At 31.3% G+C, this 22,020-nt stretch overlaps 1 protein-coding gene across 1 annotated transcript; it reads left to right on the top strand.

The window, feature by feature from the left end:
• The first annotated feature begins 820 nt into the window (after nucleotides 1-820).
• LOC114295605 (cytochrome b561 domain-containing protein At4g18260) lies at nucleotides 821-4,855 on the top strand. The gene is made up of 4 exons (XM_028239877.2): nucleotides 821-1,005; nucleotides 1,453-1,620; nucleotides 2,767-2,915; nucleotides 4,087-4,855. The coding sequence occupies exons 1-4, from the start codon at nucleotides 898-900 to the stop codon at nucleotides 4,481-4,483; spliced, it is 822 nt and encodes a 273-aa protein (XP_028095678.2). The 5' UTR covers nucleotides 821-897; the 3' UTR covers nucleotides 4,484-4,855.
• The last annotated feature ends 17,165 nt before the right edge of the window (nucleotides 4,856-22,020 follow it).

Raw genomic sequence — 22,020 nt, 5'->3', positions numbered from 1 at the left:
ATACTTTTTAGAAAGTTGTCGGTCCTTTGTAAATTTTATCAACTCAAGTTGTGGTGGCAGTTCTTGAGCTGGATGCTCTTCCTCAATTTTGGGCTCAACTTCATTTAGAGTAGCATCGTCATCTACATTTTCAAGAGGTGGCTGCACATCTCTCCCATTTTCATCATCGACCGAAGGTGAAGGAGATATATCTATGTTAATAAAATCACTAGTTTTTTGCTCCGGTTGATCACCTTTGCTAAAGTCTTTAATTGTTTGGTTTTCAAGAAACATAATATCACAATTTCAAATAGCTTTTTTGTCGACCGGATCCCACAATCTATAACCAAATTCATCACATCCATAGCTAAGAAAAATGCATTGTCTTGACATGTTATCAAGCTTGGACCTCTCGTCATTTGGAATGTGAACAAAGGCTGGGCAGCCAAGCACTCTCAAGTGCTCATAAGACACATTTGCCAGTCCAAACTCTTTTGAGAACATTACCATTCAAAGGATAGAAAGGAGAAAAATTGATCACGTCAACCGCTGTCCTTATTGTCTCGCCCCAAAAGGATTTTGGCAATTTAGTATGTGAAAGCAGACACTTTGTTCTTTCCACAATGGTGTGGTTTATCCTCTCAGCAACGCTATTTTGTTGAGGAGTCTTCTTAATTGTCTTTTGGTGCCAAATACCTTGACTGCGACAATACTCATCAAATGGTCCAATATATTCACCACCAACAGCAAATCAAATTAAATTCTTTTAATAAACTAATTAGGTCCCATACTTCACTAAGATATACCCAACAATATATATATATATATATATATATACCCATTTTGCTGTTGAAATAAGGGTTTTTCTGTTTGGACTTATTGCTTGTATAAGCAAGAGAGATCTTGAGAACGCAAATTATGAAGAATCTATCCATCACCACCACTCATGCGAACTTCATTCTTCTTTTCCTTCCATTTGTAGGCTGCTCAGCACATGAACATCTCAACAAAGGCACCAATCACAAGGTCAGTCATTCATTCATTTTTTTTTTTTTTTTATAAAAACCCATGAATATTTCCAGAAAGACTCTCTCTCTCTCTCTCTGGTAAATATATAATGCAATGTTTGATTTATTGAAATGAGGGTGGAAACTTAGAACGGGACGCTCATTCTGTTAGAATATCCACTTTCATATTTGATTTGGTTAAAAAAAAAAAGGAAAAAGAATTTTGAGTAGAAAATGGAATCACTATTCATCAATTTAGAAGAATGGCCATTTCATTCCTCCCTAAAATCTTTCCAGTGAATCAAACACTATCCAAAAAATTGACATAAATTCCTTCGTCAGACACTAGGAACCTCCTTAATATGTGTTGCAGTTTCTCATTGGTCAAGAATACCATATATATAATAACACATGATACCCTAAAAGTATTTAATAATTTTCAAAATTGATAAATTTTCATTGTTAGGTGGTGGTGAGCCATCAAAAGACATTTGACATCACAGTTCATGGAGTTCTATTGTGGGCTTCAATGGGATTGTTGATGCCACTTGGGATACTTACAATTAGAATGTCCAACAGAGAGCAATGCAGGAGATGGTTCAGAGGACTCTTCTATTTCCATGCCATTTTGCAGGTTTACCATTCTTTCTACTTCTTCTTCTTCTTCTTCAAAATCTCATCTTACTTTGGCTTTCAAATTCATAAACTGTTTTTTTAATTTTTTTTAATCTTTAATAAACTTTACATATATATATATATTGAATGCACCTAATCTTGATATATTTAAAAAGTAAAGTATTTTTAAATAAATTCTTAAAAAAAATTCACAGGCAAATGACTAATATATATATATATATATATAAATTCATTAAAACAAAAAAAATATAAAAAATAATTTTTCAAAAAGGGACCAAACAAATTCTCACAAAAAAACTATATACACATGTTGGTTTGTCATAAGCGTAATTACGCGTTTTTAAAGTTCATTCATAAAATAAATGACAAGATAAGTCGGTTGGAATGATATGTCAAAGAATCATATCATAGCGTTGTTTGGAGCCAATTCTGATGGGGACCAAAATAATGCTCTTTTTTGGCCTCACAACATGCTATGATTAAAGGTTTGATCTTTGTTTGCTACATAATCATATATCCCACTCTACGTTTAACTTTAATATGGTCAGAAAAATTATAGTGAAAACTTTATGAGTCACAAATATTTTTTAATTCAGCCCATAGTTTGATGGTAGTTTAGTAAAACCAATCCAACCATGTTTATCATGTACACTTTGGTGGCAGGAAAAGGGTATGACTATGCAACATTTAAACAAACTATTACATATCATGGTTTTGTCATCAAATTCTATAATTATAGTTGAAGCTAATGATAAAAATGATGTTCAATATTTGGGAAAATTACATGTTAGCAAGAATATTGAATATGACATATCCATACCATGAAGATGTTTAAGTCTATGTTTACATTTTCTTCTACTATTACATTTTATTAAAAAGAGTGATTCAATATACAAGACTTTCGTTATTTTTCTTCTAATATACATACTGAATTAAGAAAAAATAACGGTGAAATAGGTTTTGCAAAAGACAAGATGTACACAGTCTTATCTTTATTGTTGGAGAGCTTGTCTATGTGACTTGAACTTGTCTCACTATGAACGTTAACAAGTTTCACCGTTGGACCAAGCAACCCTTTTCATGTACTAAATTAATTAATTAAATTTTTTTTTTTTTTGGTTTTGGTTTTTGTTTTATTGAACAGACGCTTTCAGTGCTTCTAGCCACAGCTGGGGCAGTACTATCCATAAGAAGTTTTGAGAATGCATTCAACAATCATCACCAAAGAATAGGGTTAGCTCTTTATGGTGCCATTTGGTTGCAAGCCTTGATTGGATTTCGCAGGCCTCGCAGGTAATTAATTTGTTTGTTTTCTTCACATTTGAAAGCACATTAAGGTTAATCAAGAAAATTAAGCTAATTAACAAAGGGCGATGTTACAATGTGCAATCTCAAAAAGGTACATATAGTATGCCTTTCATAACTTTTTCATAAAATTTCATAATTTAAATCCAAAATGTCATAACTTTTTCACTATAAAAGTCGTAACTTTTTTTTATTGAAAAATGTCATAACAAAATCTTAAAGTGTCATAATAAAAATCACAAAATATCATAACATTATTATTCATAACTTTAAGGTGCGCATCATAAATTCACTATTTATAATTTTACTACAAAACGTGATAACATATATCACAAACAATTATAGCATTCTTCATAAAAAATCATAACTTTTTTACAGTATGCACCATTTGAAAGAGTGCACATTATTAATAAAAGCCTACTAGTCAAAAAATGTTGTTGCAAAGTAGAGGAATAATAATGAACTTTTGTTATTGTTTTTAGTTATCTAAATACAGAAGTTTTTACAAAATGTATGGAAGTTTGTTTTTAATGCAGCTATTGGATTTCAACCATGTTAATTTGCATTTATTGCGCTGATTTAAATGCAGTTTATAAAATAAAATGAAAAAAGTTAGTTTATTGTGTTACTGTTTTTGTTTTTATTTTTCGGAAAATGAAATAAATTTGCTTAGCAAACTATTTCCAAAAGCTATTTATTGGAACCTTTTAAAAATAAAAATAAAAATAAAAATACTTTTTAGGAAACACCAAAATGTTGTTTTCAAATTTTGAAACCTGCTTTCACACAAAATTAAAACAATGGTTGTTTTCAAATTTATATTGCTATTGCTTTTTTCTTTTCATTTTCTAAAAAACATAATGTTTGACGTACTATTTTTAAAAATTATTTTCGAGAACATTTTCTAAAAATAACCCACTTCCTAGTCAATACCCAAAAGTTATTTTCAAATTTTTGATAATTGCTTTTGCAAAAATAAAAATAAAAATAAAAAATCAACCTGAAAACAATGGGTGTTCTCAAATTCTTCATTAATTTTTTTTTTTTTTTGAAAACTTGAAAAACAAAAAAATAAAGATAAAGAAACCACAATTAAAGAATCAATTGCATTCGATTAAATTTCACAGTTTTCACTTCAGTTTTCACACTTTGTATGCAGGGGAAGTAAAGGTAGAAGTGTATGGTACTTTGTGCATTGGGCACTCGGCACATCAATATCTCTATTGGGAATTTTCAACATCTACACAGGGTTACAAGTCTACCATAAGAGAACATCAAGAAGTATTAGGGTTTGGACCATCCTTTTCACAACACAAATCTTTTTCATGGTTTTCTTCTACCTCTTCCAAGACAAATGGGAGTATATGCAAAGGCAAGGAGTTATTTTAGGCAATGAGCCAATTATAACACCCTCTAATGACCAATCTAATGACCAAATCATTCCACAGAGGGACAACCAAAATGACTTGTCGAATGAACCAATTAGGAAAACCAATTCCCTTGGGAATTATTTCGCCAAAAGCAACGCGCTCAAGAAATTATTTCAGCTAACATGAGATACTATTCGTCTTTCTCAGCTTGCCTTTTTTATTTTTTACTTATACATAGTACTATTTGCGCTCCACTCTTTTGTGCTTGCATTTTGCATCAATGAAGGTGTTTTTTAAAATGCATTGAGGAATGCAAGCATTAAAAAATGGAGAGAGAAGAATGCAATCTTCTGTTTATTAATATATATATTTTCCTGTGAATTAAGATTGGTTTTTTAGTTGTGGGATTTGGTAATGGAGTGCTAGATTAGAAGATATATGAGTTTTTAAGTAGAACAACTACAGAGATGGTGTAGTGCTTTGTACAAAAAAATACATAAATATGTAAAGCATGTTTTGATGTTTTGAATAAAAGATTCATGATGAGAGTTTATCTAATATTCTACATATAGTTAATGGTGTGTTATTGTTGGAAAGACAAATTTTCAAACATCTTTTAGGGGTAAGTTTGAGGAAGGTAGACAAGCCAATTCCAAAATCTTAATTATATTTTATGTGAAATAATGACATATCCTACCAATGTTGAGTTGGGCCAAATATAATATGATAGTAATTATCGAACATATATCAAGATTTAAATTCCATCAACTATATATAAAATAAAATAAAGTAACGTAACGTAAACAAAATATACTCATAATTTACAAGTGGATTACCATTGTTATACTAAAGTGAATCTTCATTGATTTGGAATGAACATAATTGCATTGAAATTTAATATCAAGACCTAACTCGTTGTAATTTTGTTTTTCCTCTCTCTACAAGATTGTGGACATCAAACATAATGCAAAATACTTCATTTCTCATTCTAGAATATTTTTTTTATTCATTTTTCATAGAACTTTGATTGTTGGTAAGAATAATATTAGTTTAGGTTTAGTTTAGGTTTATTCTGTGAATATTGTTTCCTATTTAGAATTAGGTATAGAATTGCTATATATATTAGATGTATACATTGTATTGAAATACAATTGAATATACATAAAAACCTTCATAAATCTTACATGGTATTAGAGCCGTGTTTGAAACCCTAGCAGTAATCACGCAACCCTTTGGTTCTGATTTGAGTTTCGTTGGTGGTTCACTCGAGATTGCTCTCTAGCTCATTGGAGTTTGACCCATTTGTTCTCGTGACCCATTTTGGTTTTACAAGACTTCGACCCATCTTTAGTTCAGTCTATTAAAACCCCTGGTTCTCTCTCTAGTTTGAAGCTCTTTGGACAAATTTTGCGACCTAGCTGGTTTGAAATCACTACCCCTCAATTTTGCGATTGCCTCTGGTTTGCAAATCTTTGACCCGCGACTTTTTCTCACTGCTCTCTGACTCGCGATTGTCCTTGGTGTATGGTTCTCTGGTTGCTTCATCGTATCTGTTGGTTTCATCGAAGTGAAGTTACCTCTCAGCTTCTCTCTCTCGTAAGGGCTCTATCTAAGGCTAGTTCGAAACCCTTATCTTTTGGTTGGTCACTTATTGGTATTTGACCCATTGGATTTTGCATTTGAAATCCTTTGGTCTTGGATTATTGTCATATTATTCTCTGATATTACATTTTGATCCCTCAGATTTTTTGGTTTTTACACTTAAACCTCTCAATTTTCTGGTTATTGTGATGTTTTTGGCTTTTAATGAGTGTGCCTTCTGCCATCAAAGGGGTCATTGGAAGTATCATTGTCCCAATAAGGGATGTTTGTCTGCTTCACCTGTAATTGCCTCATTTTCTCAGCAATTTCGGATCAAGTTTTGCGTTCCTACTCTAAGTACCATTCAACCTCCCGCCAGTTATACAATATCTGTTCCGGCTCCTAATCCTGACTTGGCTTCCTTGATTGCTCAGATTAGTCAACTTCAGCATATATTGTCTACCTTCTAACCATCTCTGTTTGTCTCTATTGTTTCTTCTCTTCATTCAGGTTTGCTTGTATCTTCTTCAGGTATTTCTTTATCTGTCTAGATTTTTTACTCCAGTATCTCTCATCATATGACTCCCCATCTCTCTTTACTTCAAAATTGTATTTCTTCTCAATTTCCTATTACTATCGATACTGTTAATGGGTCTGGTATGTCTGTTATATCTATTGGATCTGTCCTACCATCTGCTATGTTTGTAGTCTCTATTTTATCTGTCTTATATGTTCTTCAATTATCTGTCAGTTTATTATCTATTAGTCAATTTGATGCCTCCGGTTTTCATGTTATCTTTTCTTCTTCTATCTGTTTTATGTAGAATCGAATGTCCAAGCAGTAGATTGGAACTGGCCATAGAGTTTGAGACCTCTATATGGTGGAAAGCTTGCATTTATCTATGACTCCCTCTCTGACTGTCTTTTCTTCTTTTCAGTTAGATTCTCTGTCAAGTCATTTCTACTTATGGCATTCAAGATTAGGAAATTTGTTTGTTGATCGCTTATGGTCTTTAGCTCAGTCAGGTATATTGAGTAAAGTTTATCCTAGTCAACTTATCGAGTATCGGGGGGTGTAAACTTGCCAAAATAACAGCCTTACCCTTCCGTAAAAGTCCTTCTATATCTACTACACCGTTTTCTTTAGTTTATACTGATGTGTGGGGCCCTTCTCTTATTCTTACTAAAGGGAGTTTTGCATGCTATGTGTCATTTGTTGATGACTGCACCTATTACACTTGAGGTTTATCTTATAACTCATAAGTCAGATTTCAATCAGATATATCGTACCTTTCAGTCTATGATTACTACTCAGTTTGGGTCTACAATTAAAGTTTTACGGTCTGACTTGGGTAGGGAATATTTTAAAAATGAGTTCTGTGAGTATTTGGCTAATTTGCGTACCATTCACCAAACTTCCTGTATAGATACACCTGCCCAAAATGGTCAAGCCGAACGTAAACACCGTCATCTCCTTGAGACAATTAGGTCTCTTATTCTCTCTACCTCAGTTCCAGTTCTATTCTCAGGGGAGGCAGTTCTTACTACTACTTTCTTCTCAACCGCATGCCTATTCTCCTTCTTTCTGGTCGGTTTTCTTATGAGGCTTTGCTCTCCCAAATTCCTAACTACTCCCTCCTTTGTATGTTTGGGTCTGCCTGTTTTATCATTCTTCCCCGCAAAGATAGGACCAAACTTAGTGTCCGGTCTGTCCTCTGTGTATTTTTGGGATATAGTTCTACTCAGAAAGGCTATCAGTGTTACGACCTTATTTCCTGTTGTCTTTATGTCTCCCGTCATGTTTCTTTTCTCGAACGTCTACCTTACTTTCAGCTTCCTCCTCTCACTGTCCCAGTTTCCAAAGAGGATTTGGTTCATATTGATCTGTTTCCTTCTGAGGTCCCGTCTATTGAGTACATCTCCACAGTTCTTCCTAAGCTTGTTATATCTTCTCCTCTTGCTTCACCTTTGGCTGCTACTCATTCTTCGATTTATTATCCTCCTCCATTGTTAGTTTATTCTCGTCGTAAGGCTCGTCTTCCACCGGCTGTCTTTACCCTTGCTGTTGATCCTCCTACTTCTGACGACTTTGATCCTATTGCACACCGATATCCTACTCGAGCGCGTTATCCTTCAAATAGGTTAAGTTGGTCTAATACATATTTTTCTACTTTCTATCATACTTTTTTGTCTACTATTCACTCTTTTTCAGAACCTCAGTCTTACAAGGAGGCCTGTCAGGATCCTCATTGGATTCAAGCTATGGAAAATGAGTTGTCTAGTTTACAGAAAAATAGTACTCGGGAGTTAGTTCATTTGTTTGCTAGTAAGAATCTGGTTATTTACAACTGGATCTACAAAATCAAGACTCATTCTGATGGTTCTCTTAAGTGCTACAAAGCTCGTTTGGTTACCAAAAGTTTCTCACAAGAGTATAGTATTGATTATGATGAGACCTTTGCTCCTGTTGCCAAGATGACTACTATCCGTACTTTGATCTCTATCACTGCTGTTTGTTCTTGGCCTCTTTATCAAATGGATGTTAAAAATATTTTTCTTAATAGCCATCTCACTAAGGAGGTTTACATGCGTCCTCCTCCTAACCTTTACCATTTTTCTAGACAGGTTTGTCGTTATCGGCGTGCTCTATATGGTCTGAAGTAGTCTCCTCATGCTTGGTACGATCACTTTCAGACTGCTATTACTGAGCTTGGGTTTCGTCATTGTGCCCAGCACTCTACTTTATTTCTCCTCCACACATTTGCTGGATTTGTTACGTTATTATTATATGTGGATGGTATGATCATCACTAGTTCTGACTCTTCTGTTATATCTGAGGTCAAGCAGTATCTTTTCCGTACCTTTGAAATGTAGGATCTAGGCCCACTTCGGTATTTTCTTGGTATCAAAGTAGCTTCTTCTCCCAAGGGCTACTTTCTCTCTCAAGCCACACATGCCAATGAGGTTATTCATCGTGCCGGTCTTACTGATATTAAGATTTTTGATAACCCCATTGAACTTAATATAAAGCTCAACACTACTGATAGTGTTTTTCTTGATGATCCTACTCTATATCGAGAGCTTGTGGGTTGCTTCGTATATTTGACGGTTACTTGTACTGATCTTGCCTATGTTATTCATATGGTTAGCCAGTTTGTCTCTATTTCTCGCTCCACACATTGGGCTGCATTGGTTCGGATTCTTCGCTATCTTCGAGGTACCATCTTTCAGGGTTTACTATTGTCCTCTACTTCCTCTCTAGATTTGGTGGCCTATGTTGATTCTAATTGGGCTGGTGATATTATTAATCGCAAGTCCACATCTAGTTTCTGTATATTTCTTGGTGATTTCTTGATCTCTTGGAAAAGCAGGTGATTTCTTTTTTACTTGGAAAAGCAAGAAACAAACTGTTGTTACTCGTTCTATTGTCGAAATTGAGTATTGTGCTATGGCTCATGCTACTGATGAAGTTGTCTAGTTTCGTTGTCTTCTCTCTGACTTGGGCATCCCTCAATCTTCTCCGATCTCTCTCTATTGTGACAACCGCAGTGCTATTCAGATTGTGCATAACACTGTCTTCCATGAGCGGACCAAGCACATTGAGATTGATTATCACTTTGTTCGTCAACATCTGCAGTCTGGTTCTATCTCGCTTCCTTTTATCTCTTCGGCTCTGTAGCTTGCTGACTTCTTTACCAAGACGCACACCACTGCTCGATTTTAATTTTTTTTTAGCAAACTCTCAGCGTTTTCTGCCCAAACACATTGAGTTTGAGCAGGGGTGTAAGAATAATATTAGTTTAGGTTTATTCCGTAAATATTGTTTCCTATTTAGGATTAGGTCTATTATTTCCTATTTAGGATTAGGTCTAGAATTGTTATATATATATATCAGATGTACACATTATATTAAAATATAATTTAATATACATAAAAACCTTGAGAAATCTTACCGGCATCAACGAAAGTTCCACTAGTCTAATATGAACAGTCCATATAAAATATATATATATATATATATATATGAAAAATAGTATGTAGTCATTTAATAGTAATACCCTTTGAATAACTAACCACCACTACATATGGAAGCACAAAAAGCAACAGTGGTTAGAAAGATAATGGACTTCACCAACCAATTCTCTCTTCACATTATGCCCCCTAACAATAACTCATTTCGCTTTTTACATTATGCCTCCTAACAATAACTCATTAATTGGTTGGTGAAGTCCATTATCTTTCCATTTTCCCTTATAAAAAGAGAACAGATTAATTACATAAAAATATGATCACCCCCTCAAATTGAGAAGTTGGTGGCATAAATATATGGATTAATTACACTCAAAAAAAGGAAAAAAAAAAAATAGTACAGAGAACAGAGTGCACCATGAGCTCCATTCACAACTTTAGGTACCCTATAAGGGACCATGACTTGCATTTTTTTAACAAAATCTTAATTAATTTTTTTTTATTATTATTTGAAGTCGGAGGGACGATTGTCTCTCTTGTCTACCTCTATGAATTTTTAAGATAAAGATTCAAGTCCATCCTTTTTAATGATCAAGTAATAAAATGGTAGAATAAGATTATTGTTCGGCTTTAAAGCATGCGACCCAACCGAAGCCTGTTGGCCCTTTATTGAGCCTAAACTTGTACCTCGGCGCGCTCGACCTGACCCATCCACCCCCTTAAGCTTGACAAAAATAGAATGTAAGAAAAAAGCCCAAAAAGACCAAATAGAGGCTCAAATGTTAGTTTATTGGGCTAAACCCACAGGATGGCCCATTAGCCCATCTCGGCCAAGTCTGTTGGGCATGACTTCGGCCTAAGATTTTGGGCCTTGGGCTGGGTTAGCCGAATCCTATAAAGAAAAAGCCCATCAAGTTTAGTTCACAGGCAAGTTTGGACATTATTTTCGCGGGTCAACCTGACTTAATACCGATCTTTGTTAAATATTGTTATACATAAATAGATTTATTATCACATATGCTTACCAAAAAATACAAAGATTATGGGGTTCACATCAATATATCAAACATTAAAGAGTAAATTACACCGACACCCCTGATGTTTCTATTTAATACAGATCTCCCTTCACGTTTGAAAAATTATACTTACCCCCTCTCAGATTAAATTGACATATTTGCCCTTTAGGCCAAGTTTGGTATACTTGAAAAAAGACAAATCCCAAATTAATAACTTATACATTGTTTAGTCCTAAAAGTTTTCATATAGACTGAAAGGTCCCAATACAATGTTTCAAACATCAGATTAATGTTTCAAACATTAGATTTCAAACATCTAATGCTCATCAGATTTCAATAAATTTTGAAATTATAGAATGAAACATCAGATTCATTTACATCATGAATATCATGATGATGTATAAATGGGACTAAATGGAGCATAAGAAAACTTTTAGGACAAAATGGTTCAACTTTTCAGAAACTAGGATTTATGGGTAAATTTTCCTAAATGGATTTATTATCACATATACTTACCAAAAAATACAAAGATTATGGGGTTCACATCAATATATCAAACATTAAAGAGTAAATTACACCGACACCCCTGATGTTTCTATTTAATACAGATCCCCCTTTACGTTTGAAAAATTATACTTACCCCCTCTCAGATTAAATTGACATAGTTGCCCTTTAGTCTTTATACATATAAAATAATAAAATAATACTGATATTTTATTCATGTCATTTCCAATCATCTTCTTTGGTTTAACTCATATAAAAAAAAAATAATTTTTTTTTATTTTTGATTTTTTTTTTATTTTTACTGGATTTTTTAAAATATTTTAAGAATATTTTATTTTATTTTTTAGATATGCCCAATCTAGATATATTTAAGAAATATAATATTTTGTGATTTTTTTTTTAAATTCATCAAATACAAAATAAATATAAAAAATACAAAAATTTAGTAATACTATGATAAATGTGAACGATGATGTTTAGTAATACTATAATAAATGTGAGTGAATACACGAGAAAGAAAAATGATAGTGGAAACAAAAATGAAAAATTATATTCATAAAATGTTGTGATAGTGATATTGTTGTAAATATAAGAAATGTTTACGGACAATTTGTTTTAAAGTGAAAGGTCACAATTTGAAAATTTTATATAAAATTTACGTTTGTATATCATCATTTAATAAGAATATGTTCGGGTACAATTTATTGATGGAAAGTTGTAGAATGTAGTTATGATGATAGGAAGAAGAAATGATAAGAAAAAGGACAAAATGATCATTTAAAAAATTTTAAGGTATGGCATCAATAATCAATGGGGCAATTTATAATGAGATTATAAACTTCAAAGAGTGAATTGTAATTTTTCAAACATGAGGGGGGAATCTGTATTAAACAGAAACCTCAGGGGGTGTCAACGTAATTTACCCAACATTAAAAATAAAATTTAGGATAAATTACTGACAACTCCTGAGATTTGGTCCAATTACATTTCACTCCCTAATATTCTAAAAATTATATTCTCATCCCTGTGGTTAATAGTCTCATTTGACAAACCCATTTACTTATATATAAGGCAACAATTCATAATAGAAGAAATTACATTAGGGTAAAAAAAAAGAAAAGTAAAGCAAAGTAAGAAAAAAGAGAGAGTAAATGAGTTCATTGTTTTCATTTTGTCTAAATAATTACAATGATATGGAGGTTAGTGTAATTTTGCAAACGTCAAGAAATAATATGTATTAAACTCAAATATCAAGAGACGCAAGTATAATTTATCCTTGAAATTATTGTTAGCGTTGTGCCTCTCAGAAGCTCCCATGTTCTATGGAAACACAATGGAATGGAGATTGAGGCGAAGGGCTCAACCCGTTCTTCAACTCTGCTGCTAATTGTAAATTCTGTTTCTATGTTTTGGTTTTTCTCAAATCCCTACTAATTTTTGAACAACAACAGCAACATTCAAAGTGAATATTTCTTGACATTTTCTTTCGGAATTTTTTTTTTCCGCAAATCCCTACTAATTGTAAAATAGCAATTGCAACACTGAAAGTGATATTTCTTGGCACTTTGTTCTGCATTCTTTGTAAAATTGGTGGGTTCCAAAGTTTATTTATGCGCATTTACACATAAGTCTCAATTTACAAACTTATACTCCGTTAAGTCTTAATTAAGATTTTTTAAATCTTTAAGTTTTGTTAAATTTTTAATAGTTGAATTGTCCTTCAAACAATGATTGCTTATCATTTATGATTATCTATAAAAGAACATGATGATTTGATATTTATTTTGATTTTCAAGAGTTTAAAATATCAACTTTCAAATTGAGAAAACTAAAAACAATTGTGCAAAAAATTAAAAAAACTGAATTATTTTTTTGTGCAAAACTAAAAATTTTTGTCTCTATAAAGAGCATGATGATGGAACAATGATATGCAAAATTGAAAAACAAAACAAAACAAAACAAAACTTTAAAAATGAAAAAACTGATAATGTTTTTAGTTTTAAAACTGAAAAAACGGATAATGTCCTCGATTTTATTAGATAATTGAACCAAATCAATAAGTAGAAGGACAAAAACATTTAATCTCATAATCTTTTTTTTTTCATCAGTTAGTGAAACAATTATCTGGAACATTACTATGTAAAATTGATAATGTTCTTAGTTTTAAAATTTTTAAAAAAATGATAATATTCTCAGTTTTACTAAATAAGGCTTATTGGTTCAAAAAAATTTAGATAAGACCTGAGCTATCATAACATTTGTAAATAGGACTTTTAGATAATTAACTCTTTATTTATTTATTATCTGACCATGTTGGACATATGTACGCGTGTGTGTATATATATGTATGTATTACTTTCACAAAAAAATAAAGGGGAAATTATGCAAAAATATAAAAAACCTCAAACCTTATAACAAAATAATTTCTAAATTTTTAGTTTTGTTCAGTTAAATCCTAATATTTTGATTTGTTTAATATAAACTATCAATCTATTTTTATTAAGTAAAACTGACGAAAAAAATGTATTTTAACTATTAAACTCAATTTAGATATATATATATATATATATATATATATGTCTAAAATACCATTTTTATTGAGTTTAATAATTAAAATATTATTTTTCTGTTAATTTTACTTAACATAAATAGATAGATAATTTAGAATGAAAATAAATAAATAAATAAAATTTGAATTTAAATTGACAAAATTCAAATTTTATTTTGTTATAAGGGTTGAATCCTTAATTTTTTATATTTTTTTTTTGTTGAAATTTTTCCAAAAATAAAATTCACAAAACTTCACAGAAAAATAGAGGGTGAGTATGCTGTCCCTACATTTATCCCTGGTCTATAGAATTTTCTGTCTTTTTGTTGTGTGACAAATTCTGCCGTTTCTATGCAATAATGCAAGTATCTTTTTTTCATCCCATTTATATGAATGAAAGTGACAATTTAAAGTTTGCAAGTATCTTTTGATTTGCTATATTGCACCTTCTTCAATGCAAAATGCTAATGATACTTTAATGAGTGATCTTTATGTGTAAAAAACATGTATAGTGATATGTGAAAATATATAAAAATATATGAAACTGTGTAAGAATATGCAAAAATAAATAAATAAATGCAGTGAGCTTCTAACAAATTAGTATGACCCTTGATTGGTGATTGACTTATATTGTAAGTATATCACAATTATGCTAAGTTTAGGTAGTTATTTCATGTATATAGGGCATTGTTAGTTTGACAAAAATAAATATCAAAAATATATTTTTAAATTTTGAAAAATTATTTCCGTTCCAAAAAAAGATAAAACTATATCAAAATTATAAGTGTTTTTTTATTTCTTTCACAAAATTAATTTTTAGATATTTAGAAAAAATTTCTTGCACAAATTTTTGAAAAATCAAATCCAACGTAATCATAATATATTATTAGTTTGTGACATAGTCATGTAGTGTGCATGGCATCGAATAATTTTTTTAATATTTTATCTAATAACCATCTTGATGTTAAAAAAAAAAAATTAAAAAAAGAAAAAATTGCCTGTGTGTTTTAAAAATTAATTACAAATTCATAAAATGTTTATGATTTTATATTTTAATATTTATAAAATTTATTTCTAATTTAAAAATGTTTTTTAAAGATAGTGAAACCTTTTTTTGCAAAAAGACATTGACCACGTTAATCTCACATGGATAAATAGGAGACGAATTATGAGGGTCACTATCATATGCTTTTTAAGCTCAACAAGTCTGGCGCCTGGTCGTGGAGTTCATACCTACGGTTGTATAATTTCGGCACAAAAGTGAAAATATTGTAAACAAAGAGGTAATCTGGGAATAAATTAAAAATAAAAATAAAAAGGTTAAAAATTAATTTTTAACTTATTTTCAATCACATTATATTTTATATAAAAAAAAAAGTTAAAAAAAATTAAAAAGTTAAATTTTAATCGACTTTTTAAATCACCCCAAATCGAGTATTTATAAATGAAATAAAAGTATAAAAATTATATATATATATATATATATATATATATATATAATAAACAATAATATTCTCGTTTAATATTTTTAGCAGGCCTTATTAACTGATTGTAAAGTGTTTCTTTAATAAATAAAAATAAAAAAAATTATGTCAATAATATTGAACTGACTGAATTTATTACAAAAAAAAAATTTATTTGAATTATATTATTTATTAAAAAAACTTATATTATTTTCTTATGTAAATTTAATTTTGTATTCTCATAAATAATTTAATTTAGTCCGTTGGAAATTGTGTCAGATTTACAATTTATATTCAATTGGATTGTTTATGGTGATGTGATCCATAACTTATTGAGAGATTTCATTTTGAATCAATTTTTCCTGAGAACAAGTGGATAAAACGCATTATCTTATCTCTTCAAAAAAAAAAAAAAAAAAAAAAAAAAAAAAAAAAAAGAAGAAGAAGAAGAAGAAGAAGAAGAAGTTAATATACTTATTATATTTAGAGAGTAAGATTTTAATTGTATAGGTAATTAGTATCTCTTTTTTCTCTCTCTTAGACTTTCTCTTCTTTTCTTTCTCGATGAAAACACAGAGTCATACTTTTGTATTGTAAAGAGTATGGATAGTTTTTTAATAATTCTATCCTAAAAATTATTTGAAAAGATTAATGGAGGCATGTGATTCATCCACATGATCTATAGATTCAATTTAAGTGTAAAAGATATATCTGAATCCATTTATTTCTGTTGTGTATTATTTCTTATTTTTCCTGCATTACTATCAGAGCTATTGTTGAGTGTTTTAGTATTTTTTATGCATGAAATATGATTTAAACCATGTATGTAATATTAAAATATGTATATATATTTTTCATGCAAGAGCATTGATGGTTTTCAAAATATCTCCGATCAATCTGAATTTCATATATGTTGTGGTTCATGTAATGTAGATCATATCTGTAAAATTTTGTAAAAATTAGATGGTCGAATCTTAAAAAAAATAGAGATTCTTATATGATTTTTATAACTTTAACTATATGCTATTTTACATGCTTCATTTTCATGTTATGAAAATTATATATTTAGAATTCTTATTTTAAGACTTTTGAAAGGATATATTATGAACCCAATTTGGATTTAGTATTGAGGGAAAAAAAACTCAAATCCTAATTTCAGTGATGCTGTGTTTGATTGGAGGATTTGTTGAGAGATTTGGAAAGAAAAAGGGAAAAGATGAGTGAAACTTTGTGAAATATAAGCATGATTTATTCACATTTCACCTGTCTTTTTTATTTCTCTTTCCAAATCCCTCCCCAAATTTCCTAATCAAACACGGCAAGAGTTGAAACATTGGATTGGAGCCTTACATGTGCGCTGATGTAATCATGACGCACGCACTGATGTCATCATACAGATGTACTGATGTAAGCGCTGAGCCGCTGGCTGCGTGCAGCTATTAAGGTCATGTTTGTTTGTTTTTTAATTTAACACTACGTTAATTGTTTGTATATTATTGATTATAATTCTGATTGAAGCATGGTTTCTACCATGGGACTCGTAATTCATTTTTCTATAATATTTTAAAGGTACAGAATTTTTTGAAAATAAAATGTTTTTCATTAAGGAATAATTTAATATTTTTACGTTAAATTACCTTTAAAAGAGCATGACTTGAATTCGAAACTTAAAATTTTATGATTGTTGTATTTTTTTTGTAGAGTCAGTAATATATATTTCTATTTTTCTGCATAATTATTAATTACTTGTAATTCTAGAGTTTTTTTAAAAATTATAGAAATTAGAGAAATCACAAAAATCTGTTATGATATTATTTAAATATTGTACACAGCATGTTAAGTTCTTTTAAATGGTTAGAATTTATAGTGTGTTTTTATTTTAAGTAGCATAATTTATTTATATTGATGAATTTTAATTTCATGATTAAATATTCTAATATGTTTTCTTTTATGAATTATATTGAGATGTTATCACGTGGAGTTAAATATTTTATCATACTTTAGGCATGCCATAGTTAGTGGGAGGTTGTTGAGTTGAGAGAAAGTTTTGTAGATTTACTCCCGAAAATTAATATTTTGCGCATGAATTAAATTAAATTTTGGATAATTATTACTTGTGACTCAAGAGATAATTACGTGTATAGATTTTCGATCTTGCGATTTGTGTAATATTGTCATCATTTAATTTAGATTTTTGTGGCAAAATTATATTGTGATATGCTAATCAAATTAATCTCAATACGTATTTTTTTTTCTCTAATTGACTTAGGCCTCTTTTGAAAACAGGCTAATTTAGTAGCTTTTTAACTATTTGACTAAAATATGAGCTAAAAAAAATTAGTATATTTGGGATGGCTTTTTGACTTTTACGAAAAGATGTGCAAAAAGTAGAGAGAAAAAAGAATATTTGACTTTTTGGTATGGGTTGTTAGCTTTTTGGCCTTTTTAGTAACTTTTTGGCTTTTTGGCTAAACTGACTAGTCCCCAAACGAGGCCTTAGATTATGAAAGTTAATTTGATTGATCTAGACTCAGGCCTCGTTTGTCAATTATACATTTTAGTCAAAAAGTCACTATAAGTTGTCACATCACTCTCTCTACTTTTCTGCACATCTTTTTGTAAAAAGTCAAAAAGTTACTAAAATAGCATATTTCTAAACGAGGTTTTAGTAGAGATGTTCAAATGTGAACAATGTAATCATATTCTCTAGATGAGCAGAAAGTCTTGAAAACTTTAGGTCAGACCTTAGTTGAGCCAAAGTAAGGAAACATGACTCAATGTCACCGTAATTTTGTTGCCTTGATTGGCGCAATAAAAACTGATGTATGCGCTTTGATTAGTAACATACTAAGCAGTTTCAAATTTCGAGTTTGGAGTTGTAAGATTAATAAGTCCTTAATAGATCTATATATGATCCTAACAATTGAGTTGTGCGGATTGACTTTGTAATTTGACTTTTAATTATGCTGCATCATTGAATGAAGCAATATCTAAGAGTCACGTTATCCAAGATATGCGAGCTTAAATGAGTTAGCCATTAAATGTAAGACGGCTTGCCAGTATGAGAAATGTTTGCTTTCTACCCAGTTGATGGGAATGGATGGAGCAAAATTTCACGCACTATGATAGTGTGCGTGGAAGTGTCACTTGAAGTTAAAAAATTAACGCTTAGAAGCTGCAAAATCTATTAACACTAAGTGAAAAGATTAGAACCTAGTGGCTGCAAAATCAATTAGTACTGCCAATTTGTTGAAGTCTAGACACTTACTATTTCTACACCTGTGTGTGAGACATGAGGAGATGCTTCTTTGTATGATTTTTTAGTTAGGCTAACGACTTTGAATGGCGTTTATCACTAAGCACAAAAGTTGGAGCATAGTAATTAAAAGTCAAGGCCAAGTTGGTTGTTATGAAGAATTTGACGCATTGCTCATGAGAGTATTGTATTGAATTAGACTCTTTAACCTAATTCGCACTTAAGTTTGCTTCAGGAGCAATCATAGGTTAGTAGCTTATTCTCTCATTCTAGTAGATAGTAGAATTAGGAGCAACTAACTATGAAAGGAGAAATGGAGATGACAAGAGGAGTATCGTCATGTTTCAACTAGTTGTAGTAAAGTGTATGAAGAATAAAATTGACTTGAAGGTGCAAGGGATTAGTACTTACTAGTTAAATTTGCGACTTAGGTGTACTTGATATCTCCATGAAATCATTTTATGATCTAGTGAACATAAGTTAGTCATAAGTCATTACTTCGTTGGGCCTAAATCTTTACATTTGTCTTCGAGAATTCACACATTATGATGATTGGAATTAGTTTATGACATTGGTTATAAATCTGTGGCTTGTTGTACTTAATCACATTGATGAGAGGATGACATGAATAGTTTGAATAGGTCATTGGGCCCACTCGCTTGAGGCATCTTACTCTCATGTGAATGTGTAACTTTCTTCACAATGACTGCACACAAGTAAGTTGGAAAGCCGAAGAAGGGCATTTGTATTGGCACATTTACTCCATTATGATATTTGTGACTCGATATGTGTGAGGGCATAATAGCTAGCACCAATCTTGTCACGTTTATAGATTATACACATCTTAATCAAGACTATTTGATCTCCCATAAGTCAAAAGTTTTGGGATGATTTTTGACATTGCACATATGAGGTCGAGATCAATTAGATAAGAGCTTTTATGCTGTTAGTTTTGACTAGGATGACGAGTATCTATTTGAGTTCTTTTTTAGAAAGCACTATGAAGAGAAAGTGATACTTAGAAAATTGATTATTCCTGATACTCAGCAACACAATGGTGTAACAGAGATAAAGAATCAAGTATTGTTTATGTTAGGTAAATGATGGCACAATATGTTTCCCAATTGAAAATTACACTTTAGTTTGTTGCATATGTCCCTAACTAAGTGCCCTCTGTATTAGTATTTTACATTCCATTTGGGTAATGGATTAGCGAAGAGCCATTTTTGGGCGATCTATAACTATCAAGCAGTTTATCTTTATTTTACTTCTCATAAGGTTTGGAAGTTGAGACCTAGAGTAATAAGGCGTATTAACATATGTTGTCCTGTAAACCCTTAGGGTCATGTGGCATATTATTGTATGCTGTCATGTAAACCCTCCGGGTCATGTGCTTATAGGTGAGCAGTTGTAGGAGTGTAACTAAGTCACATAAAGTTTTTTTAGTAAATGTGGCGTGAATAGAGTTTTGGAACTCTATAAGATAGAGAATTCTAAGTATACCACTTTATGTAGCCTAATTGAGAATGAAAAGAAATTTCCAATATCCTAGGGACGGTGGGAGCGACGTGCCTACTAGTGGATTAATCTATTAAAGAAGAATACCCTACATTCTTAGTTGCGTGATAGCAAATGTGAAATTTTCCAAATCATTACTTGGTGATTGAGAGGGAAACATTCATGATTTCTCTGCAAGATGATAAATAGCATAGAATAGTGCCAAATGCTCTCTAGTCCTCTATTTTTAGAAAATGGATCAATGTTGCGCATTTTAAGACGAAGTCTTTGAAGATTAATCATTTCTAAGATTTGGTTGACTTTCCACTATGATGCAAAACTGTTCTAAAGTTATGCGCGATTTGGATGGTTGTTTTTTGAGGCATAAAACTCTTTAAATACTGAAAATTTGCACCATTGAAGAAAGTGTAGACTATGAAAAGACTTCCTCTTGGGGAGTAAGGTTTACTTCAACTTGGGCTATGATTAGCATGAGTTCAGAATTTTACTTTGTAGACATTGTGACCCAACTTCTTGTTGGAAAATTAGATAAGTAGATTCATAGGGATTTACTATCTACTTTTATGGCGAAAAGTTAGGAGTGCAAAAGATTGCTAGTTCTAATAAATCTTTTATGGCCTAAAACAGTTATCCAATTAGTGATTCTTAGATTTCGTCGAGCCATAATGGGCTAACGATGATCAATGAAGACGATTGAGGCATGATCAATGGTCCAAAAGAAATTTATCATTTCTTTGTCATTATGAGCCATGAATTTATAGGGTTGCCGCCAGCTAAGGTTGCTATCTTCTATTTTAGACATAATGAATATAAATGATGCAATTTATATACTTGGATGTATTATTCTTAGGGAATGATATGGGGGAATTCTCAATTTGTCTTTGATAACTTACATGAAGAAAACACTACAATGATTATAGATGCAAAATTACAAATCTATTGACTTACCTATCGGTATAAGCTAGAGTCTCAGCTATTGAGTGAATTCTCAGATTGTCTGAAAAAGAAACAAACTTTTGTTGTGGAAGCCAAAAGTACGTTATGTTGGCGTATTTAGCATGATAAGTGTTATCTTTTGTAGATGGTCAACTGAATAGTTTACGACTTGATTTTGCTCATTAGACTAAAGATAGGATGCTCTACTGATAATGGTAGTGTATTAATTTTCTCCTTGTAAGATTCAATGCACTAGTTGGGCGCACCTTAGATGAACATAAATTGGTCACCAAAATATCTTTAGAGAGGTAGTTGCGCAAAGAGATAGTAATCTTAAACCACTTTATGTGAGGTGCACGTGAAGGAATCTGTTATATATGCTTATCACATGGGGTGTTGATAGGGCATATGTTTGGAATCTAAAATTGCACAAACTATGGTTGTCGTGTTTTTCAATCGATTGCTCATTTTTAATATTATGGAATATTGATACTATTATGGTTTGTGGCATAATGATTAGTAGATGACGATGTCATCAGGCAAGATTTGCTTATTCATATGAGCAATTGCCCTTGGCACTTAGGAAGGAGCAAGGATGAGACTAGTGGTTTATTTTATTGGAGCTAAGAAAGACTTAAATTATCCACTATGTATGTCCCTTTGGTTGGAGCCAAGATAAGGTCATATTGAAGACCAAACATAGATAATGGTACTCATTTCCTATGGACTACATGCTATGATTAGCTAGATACGAAATCTCATTTTGTGCTTGGAAGGTGAGCAAATAGAGAATTTGGATTAGGCGCAAGAAAGCGACTTGCGCCCTTAAAAGTGATTAGACTGAGATCTATACGGTGTATCGAGTATGACGTCACTCTTTGAAAGAGTTACTCCACTATAGTATGTATTCATATTACATGTGCTTGGCGACC

This window comes from Camellia sinensis, chromosome 9 (assembly GCF_055761805.1).
Source record: "Camellia sinensis isolate YWXY chromosome 9, ASM5576180v1, whole genome shotgun sequence".
Taxonomy (NCBI): Eukaryota; Viridiplantae; Streptophyta; class Magnoliopsida; order Ericales; family Theaceae; genus Camellia; species Camellia sinensis.
The sequence above is the reverse complement of the archived record's forward strand: the minus strand, read 5'-3'. Positions and strand labels throughout refer to the sequence as shown.

Coding starts and splice junctions, on each gene's coding strand:
- LOC114295605 (XM_028239877.2), top strand. CDS start 898: ATGAAGAATCTATCCATCACCACCACTCATGCGAACTTCATTCTTCTT. Junction 1,621..2,766: donor ATTTCCATGCCATTTTGCAG/GTTTACCATTCT, acceptor TTTATTGAACAG/ACGCTTTCAGTGCTTCTAGC. Junction 2,916..4,086: donor GGATTTCGCAGGCCTCGCAG/GTAATTAATTTG, acceptor CTTTGTATGCAG/GGGAAGTAAAGGTAGAAGTG.